We start from the raw sequence: 26590 nt of genomic DNA on the forward strand, positions 1-26590 counted from the left end.
CATCATAGCAATACCACATCAGTGAATAGGTAATCAATTCAAAAAGTTTTATTTACTTGCCAAACAGTACGGTTGCGACAGCTGTTTCAGTGATATCAGTTTTACAGTGGTTCAAAGATGTCTTCCCACAGCCCCTCTTCTCAAGTAAAGGGCCTGTTAGTTTTCAAAGCCTCATGGTCAGTCTTAGTAAAATATACCTACTTTTAAACATCATTTATAGGATATTTATTTATAATGTCATTTACAGTTGATTTTGCTTCTGTTAAAGCAAGTTATTTGCAAGCCAAGTCCAGTCACCCTGTGGATAACAGCATGCCATGTACTACTGGCAGGGCCCAGTACTACATAACCAAGACATGAGTAATCTTTCTGAAGTTTCCTTTCATTTTGGTGCCACAGCAAGATTTGAACAAAGAGGAAACAGTGTGAAGGTTTCAGAACCGAATGCTAAGAGAGTAGCATTGTTGGGAGTTAAAAAAAGATGCAAGTGTTTTGCTTAAATCTCTGATGTAACGGACCAACCGACAGCATTTCATCATCTTTTATATTTTTAACATAAATCAAGAAAAGGAAGCCCCTGGAGCCTTGGGGCATGTGGCCAGAATGCCAAACTCATACTGGGAATGCATGTCTTCATTTCAGCGAGTACAGACAGGTCACCTCTTTTTTCCTATGATGCGGTAAGGCAAAGGAACATGAAAGTTAGCAGCAATTCTTAAATCCTTCATCAAAAAGATCAAATGAATCAGATTATTTCAGAATTAACATCACAAACAGAAAACTGTTTTAATCCATTTGGTACTTTGGCCAAAACAAAGGTTAACCTCCAACACAAGGCGGCTAAGCTACAGCGGAGTCCTCCAACACTGCTCACTTTAAGACAGTGTGACGGGGTAAACAAATTAAAGGAAAGAGCTGGACTTACCATCAAAGCAGATATTTTCTTATCTCAATTTGAACACAGAGTGAAGACAGAAGGGACAAAACAAAGAATCACATTTTTATCTGTACAGCAATTAAATAAAACTAAACAAAAAATCAGTAGTTTACACCCTAATTCTCAGACGTCTGAGAGAACAGTATTTTCATTTTCTCATTATTTAACTTAAACTCCATGATGCTCCAACGCCCCTGCCTCACCCCAGTAATAACCTCTAGTCTCAAACACTGTCGACACAGCAAAAATATAATACATGACATGACACTTTCCTGTAGTCTTAATACAACTTCATGCACTGATGTCATGCCTACATCCAATCTCTTCTGTAACATTTCAGTAGAAATGTTGAAAAAATGAGAATCATGAGGTTCCAGTTAAAGAGAGCAAGCGTGTTAATGAAGTCTTGTAACTCGGAGCCTGTTGTGTGAGTTCCAGTTATAACGCCACTGATTTTGTCAGTCTGTCTGATTGCAGTGTGTTCTACATTGACAGAAAAAAACTCTTCAAGTATCATGGCTGAAGACTTTACAGCTGATCTCAGCTTACATCATTATTAGTCTCTCATTCATTCATACACACACACACACACACACACACACATATATGTGTGTGTGTGTGTGATATATGCTTCAGAATGAGGGGAAGTTGGGACTGTACCAGAACATAATGACTGAGACAGAGAGCTGGATCTGCTCCCAGAGAGCTTGAGGGACAAGTAGCTCCTCTCTGGAGATGCATTTGGGAGATCTTTGGGAAATGGCTGCCATGCTCTTCTGTCATGGGAGGGTGACAAAGTAAACCTCTGGAAGGGTCTTGGCTTTGATGCTACGAGTCCTTCCGTTGAGCAGCTCTGTGTTACCTCTCTCTGACCGTCTCACTCTCTCTGGGTGTGGAATCTCAGTCTAATGGGGCATCAGGCAACATCTGAAAACCAAGGGCAACAAAAAAAATGTCAGTAAACTAAAAACAACCCACCTCTTTAAAAAGGAACTGAAAAAGTCTGTACTTTATAACAGACACGTTGCTTAGCTTGTGCTTGTGCTAGCAGGGATTAACAAAATCAAAGCAGCAGAGGCTGAAACATCTTAATTTGAAGTTAAACTCCAAAAACATTGGATGCTACATTTCCCATAATGCAACTCAACAGTGTCATTAGACCCTCCCTGCCTGGTAAATGCTCAAGTCTTTCAGAGTTTGTAACACAAAAACTTGAAGTCTCAAACTCAACCTGTGATTTTCCACAACAGTTTCTCTATCAGATCAGATGATCACACCAAAAGCTAAACACAGGGAGCGACTTCCTCCCTAACTATATCAAGAGAATAAAGTGATGATGATGATGATGACAAATGAACAAAGACAGAGGATGCTTACTGACCCGGTCCCTGCTGGGCTGATATGTCCTCTATTCCGCTGAGAGGCTTTAGGAGACCGTTCTCCCTGAAGGCTAGGACAGGAACTCTCTCCTCCCCCTCGTGCTGCTGCTGCTCCTCTCCCTCAGGAGGAGACAACCTGGAATGTGAAGGCAGTATGATCTCCTCTTCAAACTCCCCGTTCTCCCTGGAAAAGCAGAGGATGGAAAGGGGAATTTATACGCTCACAACAGTCATTGACAACATCAGTGTGAGGATTTGCATGATATTTACCTCTGGTCAGGATGGCTCAGTGCGGTGGTGTTGGGGTTTGGGTCAGGTTCGCGACTGTTGCCGTTGCTATTGTGCGTCGGAGACGCAGTCACTGCAGACGGACTCGGAGCAGCTGATGATGAGAAAAAACAACACAGCAGTCAGAAGCAGCATCACAGTATCGATTACAGTCGGAAGTAATTTTTCAAAATAATAAAATATTGTACACAAGTATGGTTACAGACAGAGGTAAATCAAGTCACCTGCGTTGTCTCCATTCCTGTTAGGAACAACTTTCTAGAAATAGGAAAGTACAAAAAGAGAATGAACCCTCAGTGTCAACATATATTCCTCACGGTAAGTCAGAAACAACATATCTTTTAGCCCTTGCCTTCTCTGCTGTGTCTGAACGTCTTGTTCTTTTCATGATCTCCTCCAGACGCTGGTGGGGGAAAAAAAGGACTTTAAGTGCACTGTCTGTGAGGAATATTCTGAAATATTTGGTGTGTGTGTGAACATGTGGCACCTTTTTTCTCTCCAGACGTTCGGCCTCCTCTTTCTGGAAGTGTTTCTCTCTCTCCTGCCTCAGTCGCTCGGCCTCCTCTCTCTGTCGAGACTCTTCCTCCTCTTTCTAAACACACACACACACACACACACAAACACGTATAGTTTTATTTTATTGTAAAATCAACACTCTACTTGGGCTCCTGCTAGGTTTACTTGTACACACCTGTTTCTGGAGTCTCTCTGCCTCCTCTCTCTCTTTCTGAAGTCTGTCTTCCTCCTCCTTTCTCTCCTCCTCCTCCCTCAGTCTCCTCTCCTCAGCCAGACGCTGGGCCTCCTCCTCTCTCTTTGCTCGCTCCTCTGCCTTGCGGCGAGCCATTTCCTCCTTCGCTAACCTGGACGGTCAAGGATGCAGATACACATACCTTCAGTATTATCCATTGCCTTGCACTCTCACACACAAATATAAATGCAGTACAGTGAGCGTACTTCGCCCGCTCCTCCTGTTGTCTGCGCTCCTCTTCCTCTCTCTCCCTCTGCTCGCGGGCCAGCCGACGATTCTCAGCCAGGATACGGCTCGCCTCCTCTGGATCTGTGGTGCCTGCTGAGGGCTTGTGGGCCGGAGGACTGCTTACACTCTCTAGAAAGCATCACGACTTAAGTTATGAGTGGATCATCAAGTAAACATTATAAAAAAGTTCATTTCCAACTAAAGGTAAAGTTCAGCATGTCAGCCAGCAAAAACATTAGAAAAAATGAGGTAGAAAACTTAGCTTTGATTTTATTAACTACGATTTACTTATGAATGACGTATGATACTAGCACTTCAGTTGTTGAAAAGTGGTAACTGACCACTGGCTGCTCCTGCTGCTGCTGCTGCTGGTGGTGTCAGCTCACTACTGGGCTTGTTCTGACCCAGTGGCTGAGGTCGAGGCTGAGGAGGACTGAGGACCTGCTCTTCCTCCTCCTCTTCTTGGGCTCTGGTGGGTTGGGGGCTCTCGGGTGTGATCCTGAAAGGACGAAGGTTTCCAGGGTCCTCTGCCCCTGGAGACTTAAGCAGCTTGGGGGTCGGGGGCCGTCCTGACTTTTGTGGAGGCCTGTGTGCAGGAAGAAAAGCAGCATTTGGCTACACAGTACTGGTCAAAAATAGAGCAAATGTGGTTATACTAGTTATTACTGTTTGGACAGTTTTCATGAAACTTAGTTTACTAACACTTATTAGCCATCTCACTTGCATTCAAGAGTTTTTCTTCATTGTAATACTTAATACCCAAATCTTACAAAACTGTTACACCCACTTCCTGTGGGGAAAATCTGCCTTTGTGCCTCATGTTGTCAGCTATCATGGCTGTGTTCTCCTACCTGCCAGGAGAGGGTGCTGCCACTTTGCTGTTCTTCTTGCACGGAGAAGAGGAGCGCTTGTTGGGGGGCAAAGTCAGAATGGGAGCCAATGGGAGCGACAGGTTGCTCCATGACTTCCTGACATTGTCACGGTCCTTCTGCTATTCGTGCAGGAAATGGAGGGAAAATCATTATTCAAAATGGGCAGGATTTTTTTTAACTTATTCAGGACCCGGTATATTATTCAATATAATTATATAACAGCTCTTCATGGAAGTGTCCTTAGCAACGCGGAAAGGAATCAGGTGGTACAGAAGGTGCCCAGACTCAGTTGCCCTTCTGACAGCAGCAGATGATGATCAGTAACAGGATTAGGCCCAGGCAGCCTTTCTTTGGCCGTGCATAACCTTTGGCATCAAGCCATGACACCAACATAACAAAACGAAAAAAAAAAAAAAAAAAGAAACTGTTGTAACTATGGCCAAAATGAATAAATCAACCTTCTCTCTCAGACAACTCACAAGGCATTTATCATCTCCTGGGTGTAGAAATTAGTGTATTTCTATATGCAGGGAACCAAACCCTCACTCACATTAACACTAACCTACATTTCACAGTGTCTAGACATTCTGGCACATAGGTGGCACATCACTGGTATGCTGGATTGGGTCTAGATTTTGATGTGTTTGTGTAATGTAAGCTCTATGCTTGTGTCTCTGGGTCACTGTGTACAATATAAAGTACAGAAGATGCCCTTCTTCTAAGACTTTAATGGTTTAAGCTGTGACACAGCACCAAACAGATGGACAGAGGGGAACAATGTGGTGTGTGTGTATGTGTGTGGAGCAGAGCCACAGACACTGACATATTGTGTCTGAATGGTCTGGGACATCATCAACATGAAAAAGATGAAGGAGAGAAAGAGGAGCAAAAAGCAGTGAATCACCTATGAGGGTGAGCACAGTACAACACTAAACAATTATGGAAAAATGCACCACCGATGTGCATGTGCAGACTCACGGAGACAGTATATCTGTCACCAACAAGATCAGAAATATTAAAGCAAATACATTCAAGTAGATTATAATATGAAAAAAGAAAAAATATATAATAATCATGTAGATATCCAGTCAAACGCAGGTGCACGCTGATGACATGGCTCACCTGTGTGGTGCCAGTGGTCCTCCTGCGGATAGTCTTGGAGGAAGACGAGGCCGTCTCCCTGCTGAGGCTCCTGTCATGGCTGCGGCAGTGAGGAAGTGGCTGGGCCTGCAGGGCCTTAAAGGACATGGAGCCCATGGGGTGGCAGGACACTGAGCGAGGACACACAGGCATGGCTATGGTGATGTACGAGTGCGGAGTGTTTTGAGGAAGGGTTGGATCAGATCAGTGTGAGGATTTATGGAACATCAGCAAGAGTTTGATAAACAGGAGCAAGGAGAGCGAGAGATCGGGAGGGAGTGGAAGGAATGAGAAGGATTGTCCCGTGATTATTAGATGGAAGCCGTGAGTTTGGGAGGACCAGCAGAGATGGTGAAAACAGAGAAGAAGAGAGAGAAAGCATTAGTACTCTTGACTGGAAGCACAACTGCTAATATACTGCAACCATCACTTGGGAATTTTACATCAAAGAAATTATGTTATGCTTGTAGGAGAAGGATTTCATAGGGCCAGTTGTGGAATACAGTATATATGGAAAATGTTCCATTTACTTTATGCTATTAGACTTTAAGGCATCTAGACAGCAGTGGTTTGGCCAACCAATCCCTGCTCTAAAAATGTCCCAGTGTTGGAAGCATATCTACTTTATAAGACTAAGACTAAGTCATTCAGTTAGAGTAAACTATGAATTATGAACATGTTAAGACACCAACACCACATAGAGCAAGTGAGCATGCAACAAAATGCTCAAAGCACCGTCACACAGACAATAATGAATGTATAAAAGTGTGCAGAGTAGAGAAAGCACCCCACCTCCACAAAAAAAAAGGTGCAGTGTGTTGTGTGACAGTTAATGTTCCAGTGTATATGACAGGAACAGCAACACACACACTCACACACACACACACACACACACACACACACACACACACACACATAGATACAAGCTATCTAAAGCCATTGTTGTATTGCTGGTCGGTAACAACAGAGGGAGATAGGGAATGATATCAATAGGGAACACTTCCGGAACAGCTTACTTGTTTATAACTCTGTGTGTGTGTGTGTGTGTGTGTGTGTGTGTGTGTGTGAGAGAGAGAGAGCTTTGAGTGCCTGATACAGGCTGGTGAAGGAAGTTTCAGACGGTGTAATGCTTTAAGTCTGGCCAAATCTGATTAACATCCGAAACTGTTCTGGTCAAGAGACCCAAATATAAACAGCATAAATACATCCAACACAACGAGCTGTGATTCCTGGTTTTGTGTGCGCTCCTAAAGCAACCTTTGTTTCACTCGCTACTGACCATAGGAACCAGGACGGGTCTTTCATGTGGGATGTGTGTATATTACCTGTTTGCTCTCCAGACAGACTCATGGCGCTGCGGCTACGAGCCAAGTAGGAGTGTGTTGGCTGCTGCAGGCGGTTCACCACATTGCTCTCCCATGGCGTCAATGGAAGACGGCGCAGGCCTGAGTACACACACACACACACACACACATAACATTTGAGGTTTGATAACAACTAAAACTATTAACCGCCCACTGATTAGCCTAAGCAATGAGTCAAAGCAGATTAGAAATGATGCATAATTACAGTATTTGTTACCCGTTCCTTTCCTTACACTGCAGAGCAGCTACAGTAAAGTGGTAACCATGCACAGGCTGCTATGTTACACTTACCCCTGCATGCACCAGTTTGTTAATTATGAGAGGAAGCAAACAGCCTGGAGTGAAGCGCAAACCGAGAGCAAACACAGGGAGGACAGCATTCAAATAAACAGAACAAAGGACTTACTGCATCTGCATTTGAAGAAAATGGTCTTTACCTAATTTGCCTCAGGAAATCCATGAATTAATCTGGCAAATAATTCTGAAATAGTGCTGAAAGCTTTTATGCAAACAAGTTAAAATATTTGGCCATGCAGGGTCCTTGGTACCTGGGCAGGGATTCTAGCTTTATTAACTTATAAACCAGGAGCGGACAATGCAACAGTGAATTAATCTTCATGATGACCTGATTTGCCACTTAAAAGAGACAAAGGACAGTTGCTCAGGCAAAACATGCAGCATTGCTCACTCTGATAACGAAGCAGATTACAAGGTTGCAGGTTTCAGAGTGAGGGGCAAAGATACAACTGGGTTGGAAACTGTGCAAAGGAGTCTGCGTCTCTAATCTGAATGGTTTCAGAGGTCATGTTACATTCAGTAAATGTGTGACACACACCTTTGGAGTTTGTGTCCATTTGGAGTTGGTCGTGGCGGCATAAAACTTGACACATGATTGCATTTTATGTCTATCGTTAAACGTACGTTGTTGAAATGTGGGTGTTGATTTTTCAGCTGGGATAAAAACAGCATAGAGTGTTCCCACAAAAACAAAAAGATTATCCTACAGAGGATTAGAGAAAGGGGTCACGCTAGAGGGGGGAAAAAAAATCTTGATCCCTCTGATGAAGCACACAGAAGTGCAAAGGCATGCACATATACAGTATAGTTCATGCTATGAGCCAAGTGTGGACACTGGATTTGATAATCATACTGTAAATATTGCAGATCACATCATCTCCATGTAGGATTTCTAAATTCTTTATTTGGTAATCAAATAAATGTCATCCCGATTCAAAGCTGCGTAAACTGATACATTCACACGCCAAAACGCATGTGAAAGGATTGTACAGCTGCACATGTCAATGTCAATTAAAGTGAGACGGTACGCAGGCTCATCACAAATTCTTTCTGTTTGGAATTCCTCAACAGTTTCCAGCCCATGATCTTTTTGGTTGCAACTTAGTGTGTAACAAATAATATGAAGGACCAAACTGCAAATAATTCCCAGAAAACACCTGTGTTTCTGTGCTGGGTGGTCTTTCCCTGGTGTAGGCCGGGTTTGGATTGAGCTTTGCTAATGACAGGGGTGGAGGTTGTTCTCATCTGTAAGCCTGTCAGCAACGCATGAACATCAAAGAATACATGATCTAATTGTTTAAGTAGCACTTAACATATATATACATATTTCAAAGAATAGTTTGACATTCTGAGAATGATGCTAAGAGCTCGATGAGAAAGCCAATACCACTCTCATACTGTAGCTGTCCGTTTAATATGAAGACACAGCAGACAGCCTGTTATCTTAGCTTAGCATAATGACTGAAAAAATGGGGCAAACAAACAAAATAAACCTACTAGCACCTCTAAAACTCACTAATTACGATACTGTATCTTTGTTTAATTTATACAAAATATTTTGTTAAGTGTCAGACTATTTTTTGACTGGGGGCAGTGACTTCCTGGTTAGCTAGCTAACTGTCTGCTAGCTGTAGCTTCATATTCACCATACGGACATAGGAGGGGTACTGATCTTCTCAACTAAATTTGGGCAAGAAAGCGAAGAAATGTTGAACTATTCTTTTGATGTATTATTCTGTTTTTGTCCATATGAATGTCTCTGTGCCCTCAAATATCATCTAGTAAATACAAGAAAACAATGAGCAGTTGGACCGCTGAGAGTCTAGCACACACCTAACACACATGACATACAATGCAGCCAAAGGAAGACAATCACAAGTGGAAAATGTCATGAATAATACCGGTGTTTGTGTGTAATGTTAATTTTCATTACCTCTGTCTGGTGAGTGTAGGAGTGTGGCAGAGGAGGAGGAGAGGCGCTTGGTAATAACGGGGTCTGTGTGTTTGGATAAATTCATCGTGGAAACTGACCGCCTGTCAGCATCTAGAAACAAAGGAGAAAGATGATAAAAGCAAATGGATAGAATACTGAAAATAGAGAGAATGGGGAAGGAAAGAGAGAGCTGGAGCCAGCAATCTCTGTTTGAAGGGTTACTCTAGTCTATTTTGGTTAAATATGGTTAGATATGGAAAAACTACCAACATGTTGCTAAAGGGAAAATGAATTAGTGCTGAATGGGTCTTAAATGATCTAAAATGAAGCTAAATTGGTTTGAATGAATGATCCTGTGTCCTGGGATATAAGTTCAAGTTACAAACTGGACTGCTACATGCAAATAAAACAACAAAGACTAATCATGCCATTCACATTGGCCTACATTTACACTAATGCCAGTGAGCTAAAACAGTGCTGTACAGTTACAGTGCTAGAGCCAGCGGTCTAACACTGGCTGGCTAACTGACACGATGCTATAATATTCACATTGGGAGGTCATTCCGTATCTGTGGTAGAGACTGAAAGCACTCTGCATGTGCTCCAGTCCAGCAAGGTCGAGTGGATAGAGGAAAGCCGACTCGACAAAACCTGGACCAGGAGGGGAAAGGACAATGGAAGAGAAACAAAGAGCAGAGAGGAGAGAGGAGGCAGAGGGAGATCCCAGAGCGAGGGTAAGAGAGAGAGAGAGAGACAATGAGAGAGTTTGAGAAAAAGGGAGAGAGAGAGAGAGGGGGGAGAGGCAGAGCAGGGTGTGAGTCAGCAGTAACAACAGAGGGCAGGGGATCTGAAAAGTTCAAATACAAACATGGCAGAACAATACTGACACGCAGAGGCAGGCAGACATATTTACAGAAGCGACATACTGTCAGACATCAGGGAGATGAGATTTCAAAAGTGTTCAAATTAACCTGAAAGCCCTGATGCTTTCAGGAGGAGAAGTGGCTCAAACATACTAAGACAAATTCTCAAAACAATGGGGAGACTCTAGAGCAAGACAGTGCATCTCAACATGGGGAGAGCGCTGTGAGTTTCTGCAGGTACTGTGTGTGTGCGTAGGTGTGTGGTGTGTGAAGGTACCGGCTGGTGTGCTGGGAGTGTTTGTGTGCAGAGCCCCTCCCCAAGACCACCGGTTGGGCTTCTGTCTGGTTCTCTGGCTCCTCTCCAATGTCCGACGCATCACTGCCTCATGACGAGCCTTCAGTCACAAAAAAGTGACATTGTCACCTAATCAGCATTAATAAAACAACGCCTAGACTAGAACATGTGTTTGCTCTGAATGGACACCAGTTGTACAAGTACCTGGCAGATCAATCACCAAACTTCAGCTGCGTACAGTATGTGTGATTTAAAAAATTCTTGCAGGATTATATGATAATAGATAGTGAGTGACAGGTAGAGACTGTAATTACAGGGAGGCAAGGCCACTCAACCTTATTACACCCCCCCTTTGGTAAATGTGATGTTGGCGAATAGTCATCAACATGTGCTACCTCAGAATCATGCCATGGGTCCCTGAGTCATCAGCGTTCCAGTGTTCATTAAATCCATAACCTAATTACAGCCTGAACTCACTGTAACCTGATTTATCATAACCTGAACAGGTTACACAACAGAAATGAAACAAAGACACTGTTGGTTCCATAAACTTCAGACTAAGACTCCACATAAAAATTCCCCAACAAGATGCTTCAATTATAGTTGTAGTTCTTCGTATCTTGGTGGTAAATACTGAGAATAATTGTTGCATCAAGAAAGCAGCAGTGAGACTTGCTGGAGTTTGGAACATTGTAGAAACCAGCAAGAGTAAGAGTAATTTTGAAGGTACACAACTGAAAAATCAATTCCCTCCCTTCGCACCTCCCTCTAAAGACACTCCCCGAAAACACATGAACGCACACTGCCTGACTGCTGGAGGACGAGTCCATGAGAGTGTTGGGGAGAGTAGTAGTGACGAGGAGACTGGTTCTTTTAATAGATATCGAAATAAACAGCTCTGTTAAGTGCCACAATCATACAAACACAAGCAAAATACTTTTCTATCTTTCAGTCTGAGTCAGCTATCCCGCCTGGCAGTTACTGCTCAGTGCTGTGTGTGTGCTTTAGCTGCTGAATGAGTTTGTCAGTTGTCACTCGGTCTTCAGGGTGTGTACTGTGCTACAACTGCTGCGCTTCATTGTCATCGCTAACCGTATCCAACTACCTCATGTCTCATTCACATTTAAGAAACTACCTTACATTGTCACAATAACAACGAACACTGCTTACTCACACCTGCCAAGCTAGCATGTTAGTATGGGGCGTTTTGGCTACATTTTCTTTGCCATTCTTGTGTGACTAGCTCACTATAGCTTTAGCAATATATCTGCCTAGCCCTGTAAAAGACTCTGGTCATGCAGAATGAGTGCATGGGCAGAGTGTGCATGGGTAGGCAGGTTTGCAGGTAGGGCTTGGGCTTATTACAGGCCTGCAATAGTCACAGATACTGGAGTTTTTTCTTATAGAAATATTAGGTGACATTGTACATTACGTCCATGTTTCCTAAACTCTATGATAGGGCGCATGAATAAAAACTGGAAATAAGTGTGCAGATAGGAGTTGAATAATGTTGCAACTTCAACTGACTAATGGAGAAAGGGGCATAGAGTGTGTCTATGGTTCACTAAACACAGACATTTAGTAGCCTATTCATGAGGATGAGAACTATGCTGTTGTAGTGAAGCCGTGCATGCATGTGTGTTTGTGAAAAGGTCATGTGCACACAACACTGCGTCAGACCTTATCTTCCTCCAGTTTCTGCCGTCGTTTCTCCTCCACGGCAGCCCGTCTCTTGTCCTCCTTTATCCTCTGCTCCTCCAGCCGCTTCTTTTTGTCCTCCAGTTGCTTCTCATAGTGCTGCCTGGCTCGCTCCTCACGTGCCTGCCACTGGGCTTCCTTCACAGCTGAGGCATGGTGCATGCACACACACACACACACACAAACACACAGAGTTAATAATGACTTGATGCATGTGCATAAGTGTGTTTACATGTGCTCACACATAGAAAAAGTGTACATAATCATATGCACAAACACATGCAGCATGGACACACACACACAGGCTTACAGCAGTAGTGTGATGGGTCAGCTGTAGATCATGTGACTAGGCTTTAGCTCTCAACACAAAGCAAATCCCTCAGACCCTCAGCTGGGGCCAGAGGTTTGACCACTGTACAACACTGTGTACACAAACGCACTTCACCAATGAAAACATACAAACACAAACAGGCCATGACTTCCTAAAACCCATTTGTTGTAGTATGTCACTCGCACACTCATACAAACACACACATTCAAAACATTAGCCTCCCTACACCCTGTCCCATGGCCTGACCCATTATGTAACATTGGTGCCACGGCAACGGGGGGTGTCTGGCTCCAGCCTAGACTTTATGTAACAACCAGAGAAACGTCGGGGCACTTCACCACAGCTACCAACCAAGTTCAGTCATGATATGTTGCGGGAAAGACAAAAAAAGAAAGTCAGGGATGCATTCAAAGCTTTCTACACAGTACGGCACAGTGTACTATCTGTCACACTCACCCAAACACACACACACACACCCTTACTCATACACACACACAGTTAAAGAATACACACCATTCTGTTTCTCACGCTCCTCCCGGCGCTCACGGGCTAACCTCTGTCTCTCGTCAATCTTGTTGAAGAGCAAAGAGTCTGTAACACAAACAGCTGTTAAACAGGACAGTAAACTACTCCACAACTGGGTTGAGAGAGTGATGAAGACAGAACCAATCCTCTATTATGTCTCGTTAGAACCCATTTAACATGAGAGAAACATGTTCCTGTATGACAGTGTGACTTACCTGTTTTGGTGGCAGCATTGTTACTGGGGCTGTTGCTGGTAGTGGTGCGAGTTGGGGTGGGGGTGGGAGTGGGGGTCAGGGTGGGAGTGTAGGTCTGCACGGAGCCCGCGGAGCTGGGCCGGGTGGTTGAAGACGCTCTGCCATCCTCTGTTTTATACTGGGAGTAAGATGCTGGAAGAAAGACCAAGTGTCAAAACCAAAAACCTCACCAAGAGGGAAAACAAGAGACAGAAAGAGAGACAGAGAGATAGACGATCCATCCCTGACAACTTTTAATAACTTCTCCTTCAACAATATCTGCATAATCCTTCACAGCCCTAATAAAAGGTTTATAACTGAGTAAAACTCCATCCTCCATGAGAAGATCAAAGGTAGGTGCTGCAGTGAGTTCACACCTGACTTTTTAACACACTCCTGTATTCAACACTTCATAAGTCCACTGCTGTACTGTAGTCAAGTATCTTAAAACATTACAGACTACCAAAACACACTACATAGTTAGTACATCCAGCCAATGTTAATGCATCATTTCTAATATAAAGAAACTTTCAGACTTTTATTATAAAAAAATACAGTTTGATCATTTATGCAGTATCAATCGCTTGTTTTGTCCATTACCTCTTTTTCTTTTAATATGAACACACATGAAAATACACATTTACAAATGTGTTGTCCCTGGTTATAAGGGGTTAAGATACTAGTTTTTGTGACTTGGACCTGCATGTGCCAGGAATAACTCATACTAAAGGGGCCTTATAGTATGATCATACACATTGCAATGTAAGGTCTTAACATAGCTGTGCATATGAATGAGGATTGAATGCAAAAGAAAAAATAACAAGGCAAGGTATGTGACTGAAAAAGAGTCATCGAGAAGGGGTTGGCCAAACAAGTGTAAAGTAAAGCACCTTCCACCTGATGGTCTGCACACATTCAGGGCCTCTGCAGTGTAGCTGCACAGGAAACAAACTGGGCTAAAACAATATATGCTGTGTTCCTTGTATTCTCAAATGTTCCCGGTGTGCTGCAGTGTCTCCACTCAGCACAGAACTAGGCTATTGATTAATGGCACTATCAGGCTCAGGGTGACTCAGCACGTTCAGGTCAGCCTCCTGGATACAGACACAGAGCTTAACATTGGACCTGGTGCAGAAACAGGTAAGCCTGTCCCAAATAAAAAGCTGGCTTAATTAGTCAGGGATCCAAGGACAAGCAGTATCAGAGAGGCAAACATTACCACAGTTTGCTAAATACACTGACATCAACTTAAAGAATTGTATAATATATGCAGATGAGTGCGGTGAAGAGCGAGAAAGAGAGTCAAGTCTCCACAGAGAAGAATCTGTCCCAGAAAGCTGTAGACTAAATCAAGTCAGTCCCCTGAGCCAGACTACGACAAACTACAACACATGGACAAGCTACACACCCTGTTACATCTTTCTACTAAGACTTTATCTCTTCACTTCAGCGATATGTTTGCTCAGTCAGGTAATTAATGATGCAGATGAAAGTGAGGAGCAAAGTACAAGTTTCATATCCACAGTGGGGCTCTCTTACAGCTTGATGAACAAGCTCAAGTTCAGTTTGCATTCAAGTCTAATGATCAAAACTTTAACTGAATCCTCCATCTTTTGCTAAATTCAATGCTACCACTTACTTTCCCATTCAGCTGAGTTTATTAGACTAGCATGTGTGATATTTATGATATTAACCAGTCTTTTATACATTTTAATGCACAAATGTTACATATTCTACCTGTAAGTATAATCTATATCTATAATCTATAATCTTAATCAGACACAAAGGACAGAGAACCATGTATTATACTGTATACTATGCATTTATGTTAATTAATTAATGCATGCTGTGTGTGCCATACACATAATAAAAAGTTAAGCTAAATCCCAGCTAATGAATAACAATTCAACAGATAAAGGCCTAGGATGGACCAAACTCTTGTGTTTCTTTTCCCTAAAAAATAAAACTGTACGTATTTCTTAATTCAAGGTACACTTGCTAGCTTTTCCTGGCTTTCAACTGTTTTCATGGCCTTCATCGTTCTTGTGATTTTGTGACTGTGCTGATGGGGCAAAAACAAAAACCCTCAAAAAAGCATGCTGTCTCCACCCTAACACACAGTAATTCACAAAGGACATGCTGGACAAAGACATGAGGTCATTGCTGCAGACATATTGCATGTCTCAGTCTATGGGACATCTACAGAGGTGTGCAAACAAGTATTAACAGGTTTACCCTGCCTCAGGTGCACCAGGCTTGGAACTGGTTTTATAATGGTTATTGTTATAACAGGAAAGGATGGGCAAGGCCAGGTTACAATAATGTCTACTCAGTGTACTCCTTCCCCTATAATCATTTCCTTAAACAAAAGATTAGCTCACTAAAGAGAGGAGTATATTGTGCTGCAGTCAAATACTACGCTGGAAATTTGCGAATGGCTTTCAGAGCCATTACAATGCAAACAGGATGTAATTCAAATCTGTATGTCGTATGTTCAGTGGCTCTTTATCAAGAAACGTTCACAAAAGGTCAAATGACCATAAATCTGCATCAAAAAGAAACACTCTGGTACAAAATGAGGAGCTCTTTCCATTTGTGCATGTTAACTTGCACAAATGGAAACTGATGAAGTGTACCTTCTGACAAGCTGAGTGGGACACTACACAATAAGCCAGTGGTGACAGGCTAAAGGCAGAACCACTTTGCTCAATTTGACAGCTTGAGCTGGAGCACTTCACTGAAAAGAGCTGGGAACACTCTAGACCACACAAATAAGGAACAATTCCTTTCTTTGAAAAGTCTGGCACAGAAACACAAAGACACCGAAGAGAACAAGACGGATGGAGACAAATTGACAAAAAAAAAAAACACATTTACAATGAATTCATAACATATACTATCACTATTAGAACAGCAGCATGCAGGCATCTAGCACTGGAATTATTTGTGATTGATCAGCATAATCTACCCACTCCCACAGAAAGCAGCTGTACATGATTATGGGAAATCTGCAAGCAGTAATATGATACTTCAAGAAAAACAGAGCATACATATGACTAACAAAACAGGATAGCAATGAAACCAGGTGTATGTATTAAAGCATAAATACAGTACAGCAGGTCTGCAAGATACAATGTGGCCCATATTCACATTACTCTAATATTTTACCAATGCAAACTGAGCAACAGCCAGATGTCCCATTATCAAGTATTTGCACATATAGTATGACACACACGATATTCTCAGTTAATGGATGTCAAATGAGGTCAGAGATGTGTGTTTGCATGCGTGTGTATGATAAAACACTTGCCCTCTTTCTGACAAAAAAACTGCACATCCACAGTCATCATTTTTTAATTCAGAAGCGGCAGATTGATGACGGCCGGAGTATAAACAGACAAGAACACATACTACATGACAAAACAATACAGCAATGTACATTTGTCTGCCTGTACCTATCAATCATCCATACTCAATTTGTACACAACCATCTCATTAATAACCCCAGAGCCATTCCAGCTTTGCTCTACACATCCTGAGAGTGTATTTCACTTAGACTCAAAAAACAAGGCCCGATGTGGCAGCGGCAAGTATTACCTTGACAGAACTTAAAAAGAAGTCTTTGGAAATAGTTTTACATATCCCAGTTTCCGAGACAGACTTTACCAATTAAACAGAAAGCAATGAACTGGTTCATCATGCATATAAAAGAGGTCAGCTGAGGTCAAAGGGCATCTTGTGGCTCAGAGTTGCAGATGAGGCTGTGTGCAGACCAGGGCAGCAAGGGGTTTAGTTTGGCTACACCATTACCCTAAAGAGTGAGTGACTAGAATATAAATTAACCCTTATAAAGAGAAAATAAGTATACAGAGACAAATGCTTTGAATGCAGAATTAGATGAGGACTGATCTAGGCATTGTGCTTAGTGAAACTTCATCTTGGATTTGTGTACACAGTTCACATCAGGCCTTTTACTTATCATGTTCGTGTTTAACTCCAACACTTAAAAAAAAAAGGATCGCTTATGCAACTTAACTTTTTGACATAATCTCTAATTAATTTGCCTTTACATCCATTCCTACAACATGTTTTTGCACAGGCAAAATGGCGGATTCAGGACCAAAACCATGTGTGGCATTTTGCTTTGTTCACTGCATTGTGAAAAAGGTGTACAAGCGCTCCTTATGGCTGCTCCCCGTTAGGGGTCACCACAGCACATCATCTGATCTCGCTAGCAAACAGGGCATCACCCAGCTCGGCACATTTGACTTGGCATCGGCTTTTTTTCACAGCGGATACCCTTCCTGATGCAACCCCTTCCCATTTATCTGGGCTTGGGACCGGCAATTAGGAATGCACTGGCTGTTGCATCCCCAGTGGCTGAGGAGCAACCTGGAGCTCAAAGTCTTGCTCAAGTGGACAGGAGGAGGTGAGGATCAAGCCCTGTGATCAATAGGTGACCAACTGAACTTTTCAAAACTTTAACACAAATAATTCATAGTGTCTCAGCACACCATCACGTGCATTTCTCTAACATACAATGAGATAGCTTGTTTCTGATGCAGTTTTATCATCCTGCTGCCTCTCACAGCCTTATCCATCTGTTGTAGAGGTCATTAAGCAAACAAAACTCAAACAGCAGCGAGCAAAGTTGCTTGTGAGCACTAGACAGCCATTTAACAGCCTTTGCAAACACACCAAAGACAATTTTATTTGGAGCATAATACCAACTCCCAGTGATAAATGTTCACCAGTGAACCTCCAAAGATCCTGAGCACCTCCTGCCACGCTCCCTCCTTATTTTATCAACACAATGTGGGAAACTACGCCACAAAACACACGGCACAACAGGACTGCACATTCTGCTAAGGAGGAAAAGAAAGCAGGCAAACTTTCAACACACTGGATATAAAGAGAAACAACAGCTTTAAGACGGTTTTGGTTTTTCAAATCCATATTGGGTTGACAGTATAGACCGCATACGCCTTCTGATGCTTGAGGACAATGTGTAAATAGGGTGGAATACACATAAAGGTGAAATACACATTCCACCCTAAGTGAACACACTTGAATTAAAATTTAAATGCTGATACTTTAAAGTCATAGCCATGTCTAATTTCGAATCCAATGTGCTGGAGTACAGAGCCAAAATAACTGTCCTGTTTCTTAAAGGCTGCACTGTATTTGTGTTCACTTCTGACCTTGGAGCTTGTTCAACCTGTGCTGATTTATCAACAAAATATGCAGAAGTCCTGGGATCATATCACAAGTCTTTACCTGGATTTTGGTTCATGATTCCAGGGATGTCAATCCCAGGATGAGACCTGTTTAACCCCTGGTTGGCGTCCCACTCCGACTAGTCGGATCGGAGGGCCAGAATCAACATTGCTACTTCCTGAATACATCCTACACGGCGGACGATAAGCTTGAATCCAAAGTCCATGGTGCAGTGAGGGGGACGAGGGAAAAAGCAAAAAGAAGAAATTCCAAACAACCGAAAAAAGAAACCACCCAAAACTCAACTTTCAGAGTAAAGGGGAAAGCAGGAAGGGAGAAACAGAGAGGGGTCAGCTCTGGTCGGTGTCACTGTCGTTGAGAGCCGTCTGAGTGTGAGACAGGTTGTGGCGACTCTCCAACCCCCATCCTTTTGTCCATAAGTGTGTGTGTTTATGCGTGTATGAAAGAGAGAGTGAGACATGGAGAGAGTGTGACTGTTTAATCTGCCCCTCCCTCCTGTAGTGCTGGTGCTGGGGTGTGTGTGTGTGTGTGTGTGTGTGTGCGTGCACGTGAACATGCTCCCCACCCCCAATCTATCTGCATTCATTGGCAGTCAGATTAAATGGTCAGAGTTAGCGATTAATGCTGTGCTGTCCGGGCCAGTGGGTAGCAGGCAAGCACGCTGTGCGGCTCCTGCCTCCCCTGCAGCCTGAGAGGATTAGCCGCTGCTAATGCTAAGCTAAACGCTAAGCTCCGGCCAACATAGTGCAGGCAAAGCGGGCAGGGGGTGGGAGCCCTCCTTTCTAGCCCCAGGACAGGCAGTCAGGCCTGGATAACACTTGCCTGAGAAGAGGGTGCTACTGCATTTGTTGCACATGGCAGGTACAAGTTTCAGGTCAGATGATAGAGGGTAGATCCAGAGTCACCCTGTCACTCAGCATGTCTTTTGACAACAGAGTCATGAATAATAGAAACAAGTGTAGCCCAATATTCTCTTCTACAAGATGTTTTTAAGTAATTAAACATTAATAGAAATTTTGTTATGCAACTTGTCATTGGCATTAATTTTGACTTTGCATCCAAATTTGTATAATAATAATAACAAGAAGAAGAATAAACTTTATTTGGATAGCATCTTTCATACAAGAAAAGCGGCTTAAAGTGCTTTACAGCGAAGAAATTACATGAACCAAATGCTTCACAATCAACAAAAAGACAGAACAAAGATAAAAGCAGGGCTAGAATGGCACAATCAATGTAAAATACAAACCTTGAAATGACAAACTCGGAGATTGAGGATAACTAAAAAACACTTTCCCTCAATCAATGTCAATCAAAACTCCATCTATTTTCCATCTCAGCTCATCTGAACTATTAAAACCTAATTTATCCACACAAACACTGAAGACCAAGTCACGCTTTTACACCCCTTAAAGCATGTAAAAAGTCCATCATTTTTTTGATAAAGACTGCACTATTCCCAAAACGTAGGCTGAGGCTAAACTCTACATAACAACCATACTTAGTGCATATATATCGTATTATGCTTGTTGACTATTTAGCCTGTTCCTTGAAAAAGTTGAAATGTTCCTTTAAAATACAAGACAGTATCACAGCATGACGGTCATTTTAAATATTGGACAAATGTTGAACAAGTTAGCAATTAACTGATACTTAGAGATCATGCTAGCAACAAGAGCTCACAATCATCTTTTCATTTCCCCTGCCTTTCTCAGTCTATTCTCCTCCATTATTTATGGTTTGAGTGAGCTGTGCATGCTCGCCCCATGAGGAAACTGCAAAACCCTAGGTATGAGAATCATTTGAATGCAATCATTTCGTTTTATAATCCGAACAACCTTTGTGTTGTCTTGTTCTTTTATATCATACAGACACAAGTTATTTAGTTCCATGGCGTTGGGTTTGCTTAGAGCCGGGTAAGACTGAATAAAGCACAGTATAAGGCGAAAATCACATAAACTCAATTTTTATGCCACATTAATATCTGTTCACCCTGCTTTCACCCCTGAGTTAAAGAACAAATCCTTCCTCGAGCAATCTGTACAATAAAGTTGGACTGCTTGGACATAAGATTCAGCTTGTAATACGACCCATACCCATAAAACATTACCCAAAGCTTTTTCAACGCCTCTTAGTTCACTACTAATTCTTCAGACCCTAATCCCAAGACACACAAAAACTGGTTACTGTAACCTGTAACTGTCCCTGTCCCCGGACAGCAGCTCACATCAACACTTCATGAAAAGGTATAAAATGAAAGAATAGCTAAATACAAGGACAAGAAAGCAAATCTTTTGCTTTCAGATTTGTAAAGTTTGCACATTTATACCTACTGTGGCTGCAGACACATGCTGTCCTGGTGACTGACTGCTCTGCTTACTGATGCATTACAACCACATGCACATGTGAAGTGGACTGCACCTTCACTCTCATCTGCTGTCCTTGGGTTAACCCAATCTTGCATTGTCAGCTGGTTCACACACATACACACACACACGCACATGCACACTCACACTCACTCACACACACACACACAGTGCTTTCTCATCAGACTTGTCAGCCACCTGTCTCCAGATGGCTGAGCTTGATGGGCTTGGAGGACTTTTTCTGCACAAGCAAACAGTACACACACAGGCAAACAAATATACACACAATCTTTCTCTCTCTCACTCAAACACAGATGGATACTTAGGAAAGAACACATTTACTTTCATCCTACTTAAAAATATGCAGGTACATTTGTCTTTAATGCTCCACAATTTCATATCGTTTAAACTGTCTACTCCCATGACTCTTCAGAAACTGGTTAGACATCTCTCTGCCCTAGTTGCCTCGCTGTCCCAGATATGAATGCCCTCGCTCACTCACACACGTTCACATGCAAAATGTAAGTTTAAATGAAGCTCTAACAGCACAACATACCAAAGCATGCAAATTCATTGTGCTCTCCATTTTACACCCCTGTCAGTTTCCCTCTATCCTCCGCCCCCATACCTCTTTTCTTCCTCCTGCAAGCATCTGTCCGTCTCTGCCCCTCCTCTTCCTCAGTAATGGTGAAGAGTGCCGGGATGGCTGAACGGCTGCCTCCTTTCCTCAGCTTCCGCTTAACCCGCGAGCACCCACCTCCACCTCCTCCTCGTTCTTGTCCTTTACTATCTGGCATCGCATGCCCTGTTGCTAACCCTCGAGCCCGTGGCTAGCTCACCCAGCCCCGGCCCATCCCACCCTTCAGTGGCAGGTGGGGGGGGAGCTCAGTAGTGGACGCCAGAGGATGGTGATGGATGGGGTCACCTCTGAAAGCCTTCTTCTCAGTGAAGACGTAGACGGCTAAGTTAACAGCTAATGCTAGCAGCTAATTCCTCTAGGTACACATTGCTGCTCTGTATCTGAGACAGCAGAAAGAAGAGAGGCAGAGGAAGAGAGATGGAGGACAAAAGGAAAAAGCAGGAGATAGAAGGAAAGATGAAATGTGGTAGATGATAGGAAAAGGTTAAAGATGAATGAGGAATAAAGCACAGTGAGATGATGATGGAGGGTGTGAAAGACAGACAAACAGAGCTGCTGACTGTGCCATGTCCACACTGCCTACGATGGCAGTGCACGCCACAGAGAAAGACTGAAAGAGATAGAGAGTGTGACGGAGTCTGAGCTCCAGTAGTCTGGCTTAGAGAAGAAGACTTAATCCACAAGACTGGCTCGGTCGAGTGCTGGAGAAACTGCTCTTGTCTTGACTCCCTCACTTTTCAAGAGATGCTGCTGCTGCTGTCACTACTGCAGCCCTCCTTTCCCCTCCTAGCCTTTCTCTTGCTAGGCCTATTTTGTAATGCAAACCTGTCAGAAGAATCATATCACACAGGCACTGGCTGTGCTGTACAGTACACACACACACACACACACACACACTGACCCACAGATATATGGGTAGCAGAGGGCAGCAGGGCCGTTAAAATATTCAGTGCAAATCCAGCAGTGGAAGGTGAGCCGGAACCGGTGAAGGGTTTCTCTGACAACAGCAGCACATGGACCAATGACGCAGTGGGAGAGTGGAAGTGAGAGAGCAGAGGACAGCTACGCTTTCATGTAATGCATATACACTCACACATAGACACAGACACGCGCACACACACACACACACACACACACACAGACACACACACATGCACATACATACGCACACTATTACATGCACACACCAAACCAAACAATGCAGTACTGGAGCCACCTCTGAGGAAGGGGTGTGTTCATAGAGCACATGGTATATGTGCCCGCCCCGTTCTCCACTTAAAGAGCCATCAGCTATTTGACATACTACGGCTGTACGGCAAATATGGAAATTATGTCCTAGTGCCACTTTACAGGAACAGAGGGAAACAGAGTAAATATATGCAGCGCCTCAATAAATATATCTGAGCAGTATTTTTGCACTTATGCTTCATTTCCATTTCCTACACTGACACTGCATGTGCACTGGATATAAAAGGGAAAAAATAAAGAAAGTAGAGAGAGATGTGCTGAGCTGTACTGATGGGGCAATAAAGTTAGTACAGGCCATGTTATCGGACGCCTGTACAATAACAGGGCAAACATCAGCCTGAACAACCATATCACATGTGCTTGTGCACGCTTATCTCACATCTACCAAGGCAAAATACACAGAGATTAAAACAACCAGCATGACAGCTTGAAATCCTCACGCCACCAAGATGATGTGGATCAAAACAGCGAGGCAGCAAAATGATTAAAGGCACAACCACTGATAGGCATCTTGGAAACCCACTTCAGGTGCACTTCTTGGTGTAGTTGGAATTATATTTAGGTCCACTTTTGCAAAGCAAATAGCCTAATATAGACAATGTCTCAAAGAGTATCTACTAAATTCAATTCATAATTCATAATTCCTTTAAATAATTATTAGATAAAGAATTTCTAGACAAGACTTGCTGCTTCATCTCCTTAGGGAGCACATGCTGTACAAACACACATACTGGTATTCATGAAAGAGCAATCTGATCTTTGTCCCTGCAGGATAGTGTAATGCTGTAACCCTACACTCAAACAGGATAGGCTAGGCGACACACCTTTCTCACACCTATTGGGTATGTGTATCTACACAGACATGAGAACAGATTAAATATTTTGACTGTTGTATAAACTGATATATTCAACACTGCCAGCATATAAGATTATTTTTACTTCTTTATTGTAAAGATAAACAGCAATTTTAGATTATACGCCTACTTCAAGTAAAAGGGATGATTATCGTTCATGTGAATGCACAGCAGCTGGGAATTTACGGTATGGTAGTTTAGTCAGTTTTCAAAATAAAATACTAAACTTCACTTGCACAGAACACAACAACAGGATGCGTCTTCAATGTCAGCAAAAACATGGATTGAAAGCTTTTGTCCTGATCTTATTTTCAGGATTTAGTTGTGCTAATCAGTTTGTCTTGTAGTTGTCTTACCTATGTTTCCCATGGTGGGGCCCTCAGTGACATGAGGTTTGGCATAGTATAAAATACAAAAAGCTACAATGACTGTAATACAAATAGGGCTAGCTGATGCTGATAGCAGAAATACACAAGAAACTCCTATAACCCAAATGTGGATGAGATGACTAAACAGAGGGCACGATTCAGATTAGAAAACAATATCATAATGGTGGTACTGCAGCAAAAGCTGTCCTTCCTATCAATCAGGACATTCAAGGGGACAATACTCCTGTGACTGTAACAATGAGCAGAGAGCATCTCCAGACTTCAGGCAACTTGTCTTAAGAAAAGGAAGATGGCTACAGGCCAAATTAATCCAGCAGTATGGAACGCAATGATGCATAAAAGTCTTTCTATCATGCAAACAAGGGCTATTCAATAAATGTTAGAAAAAAAATAAAGGAAAAAACCCTGCCTGAAGGAAAGAGTACAGAGGTAAACTGAGATACATTCACACCTGGTAACATGACCAAGCTCTGAGGTGTCTCACAGTAGCAAACAGGAAGAAATAAATTTGTCAGCTGATACAGAAAGAGATATTAAAACTGCTTTTGCCACAGAGTGAGAAAAGATATTTGAAGTGTGTTATGTGAGTAGAAAATGACAGATTTGAAAGAACAGCTGATAATGCTGGAGGACAATCATAAAAAGTCTGCTTCAAAATACACAAGCCACTGCACCTTTAACCACAGCAGTGGTTAAAGGTGCAGTGGCTTGTGTATCTTAAAGCTCACAGCAGCACAGGAATATAAGATAAATAATGTATATGGAGGGAAGTTGTTTGTATATACTAAGGTAGCAGCAGAATTGGAAAGCTTGAAAGCATCATGCCATAGAAAATGGATGCTGGGAGTTTGTAGCAGTACATTAGACTAACATAAACAACCATTCATGGGAAAACTGAAAGAAGACAATGATGGCGAGGGTAGAAAGAGGAGAAAAAGTGACCAACAGCAAAGCTGCTATGGTAATGTTAACATATGGAGTTCAATGTTTGTTGTTGTTAAAAGCTTTTTTTTCATACTTTTACAACAGTCCTTTTAGTCTGTACTTGCTGATTAAATTGTAAATTCAACCATCTGAAACCAACAAGATGAGCTGCCCTCACATATTCAGAAATGACCACGTGAAAATGTGAAATTGTGAACTCCTTGCAGCACAAATGCAGGTGGAGTTACATCATAAGTGGTATCCTTCCGGGACAGCAGAGCTTATTGCTGACACCTCTGGAGGTTTTGTGGACCTGACACATTCAAATAAACGATAAAAGATCAGTGTGACCCACTTGATAAGCTCAGTGATGCTGATGCTGGGTGTGTGAACCTGTAACATATCTGTTAGTGTTGCTAGTGTATGACGATGATGCTTGTACATAGCATACAGTGTAGTATAATGTTTTTCTGCATTTGGTGCAGCAATTTGCAGATAAATACATCATTCTTTTAACATCTGAAGTGGGGTTGCTTATGAATGCTATCACTGAAATACTGCATATCACAAGGGATCCTCACATTACATTCTCTGTGTTAAAACACTCTTCTTCATTCTTAACCCTTTTATCTAGGGCTGTAATTGACAATTATTTTGTTCATCAATTAATCTGTAAATAGTTTTCACAATTAATAGGTTAATCATTTAGGCAATAAAATTTCAAAAAAATGTGAAAATACTGAACAAATCCATATATTTAGAAGGCTGAAACCAGCAAATGTTTGACATTTTTGCTTGAAAAATGACTGAAACAATTAATCGACTATCAAAATAGCTGGCAGTTAATTGTTTTAATCGACTATTTTTCGAATTTTAAAGGAAGAGGATCGTGCACATTATTCTGGTTTCTTTGATTTTAGCGACACCACTGGCCGTAAGCGGCCATTGCTTCGACGCTTTGCCCTGAACAGCTAATTATTAGACTGACAGCAGCTCAAACCCTGCCAAAACACACCACCATTTTATTTTGCTTTTGGGTCTTCTCTATAAAATATTAATATTAAAATTACACGCAGCCAGACAATATTAGAAGAAGATAGAAGAGTAGTTAAAAACGTACTGTAGTGAAGATTTGAGAGGCCATTTTCAGTCCTAACGTTAACATACTAAATGACGATGCCGTATGAACATATGAATTGACAGTTTGAAGCCCAGGTGTCCGGTTATTCTGTGTTCTAGAAAACTTTGGGATATTAACAAGCCAGCCCAAACTGTGGACAGATTAAAAAAATGTCTAAGAACACCCGTAAAAGCCAGATAACAAACTTGTAGCCTGAAGATATTTTGCAAAGCTAGCTGCCCTTTCCCATTAATTCACCTGTCACGTCAAGTGAAGGAGCATTTGGACGAGTCGACAAAATGTCAGCAACAGGTGTCTGCCAGTCCGGGAGGAGCTCAAAACGTCTATCAACAACGACAACGACGGTAAAACTGACAATAATAGCACAGTTTAGACAACATGTCGTATTTTAGAAACGCAGAGCAACCGGCCGGGTGAGTCGGGTTGATAGTTAATCCCACTCCCGTGACCGACCCGGCTCCGAGAGACTTGAATCTCTCTAACTCACCGACAGCGTTCAAACACCGACAAACTCAGCTGAAGACCCTCCGCCGAGCACTATTTAATAGCTTCAGCAGCAGTTCGTCCATGTTAAAAGTTTGTCAGTCAACTTTCTGTGTCGGTGGGAACTCACCTTGGGACTCGGCAGGAGATGCGTCGCTGCCATCCTGGTCCGCCAT

At 42.4% G+C, this 26590-nt stretch overlaps 1 protein-coding gene across 2 annotated transcripts; it reads right to left on the reverse strand.

Annotated features, from left to right (window-relative positions):
• Nucleotides 1-39: 39 nt before the first annotated feature.
• On the reverse strand, nt 40-26590 carry map7b (microtubule-associated protein 7b). Of its 2 annotated transcripts, XM_041958551.1 has the most exons (20): nt 18409-18629; nt 13114-13284; nt 12887-12964; nt 12025-12188; nt 10327-10444; nt 9736-9837; nt 9187-9297; nt 8411-8506; nt 6918-7037; nt 5575-5747; nt 4432-4571; nt 3922-4166; nt 3559-3709; nt 3296-3464; nt 3092-3196; nt 2957-3007; nt 2829-2862; nt 2587-2698; nt 2319-2500; nt 40-1864 (listed from the first exon to the last, which is right to left on the reverse strand). In XM_041958551.1, exons 1-20 carry the CDS (start codon nt 18422-18424, stop codon nt 1854-1856), a joined length of 2349 nt encoding a protein of 782 aa, XP_041814485.1. In that variant the 5' UTR covers nt 18425-18629; the 3' UTR covers nt 40-1853. The 2 variants fall into 2 exon arrangements, with proteins under 2 accessions (XP_041814485.1, XP_041814486.1); XM_041958552.1 differs by lacking the exons at nt 8411-8506; nt 9736-9837; nt 18409-18629 and adding an exon at nt 26545-26590.

Source organism: Chelmon rostratus, chromosome 18 (assembly GCF_017976325.1).
Source record: "Chelmon rostratus isolate fCheRos1 chromosome 18, fCheRos1.pri, whole genome shotgun sequence".
In the NCBI taxonomy this organism is placed as follows: Eukaryota; Metazoa; Chordata; class Actinopteri; order Chaetodontiformes; family Chaetodontidae; genus Chelmon; species Chelmon rostratus.

Coding starts and splice junctions, on each gene's coding strand:
- map7b (XM_041958551.1), bottom strand. Junction 3,465..3,558: donor CAACAGGAGGAGCGGGCGAA/GTACGCTCACTG, acceptor TTGACCGTCCAG/GTTAGCGAAGGAGGAAATGG. Junction 3,197..3,295: donor CAGAGAGACTCCAGAAACAG/GTGTGTACAAGT, acceptor GTGTGTGTTTAG/AAAGAGGAGGAAGAGTCTCG.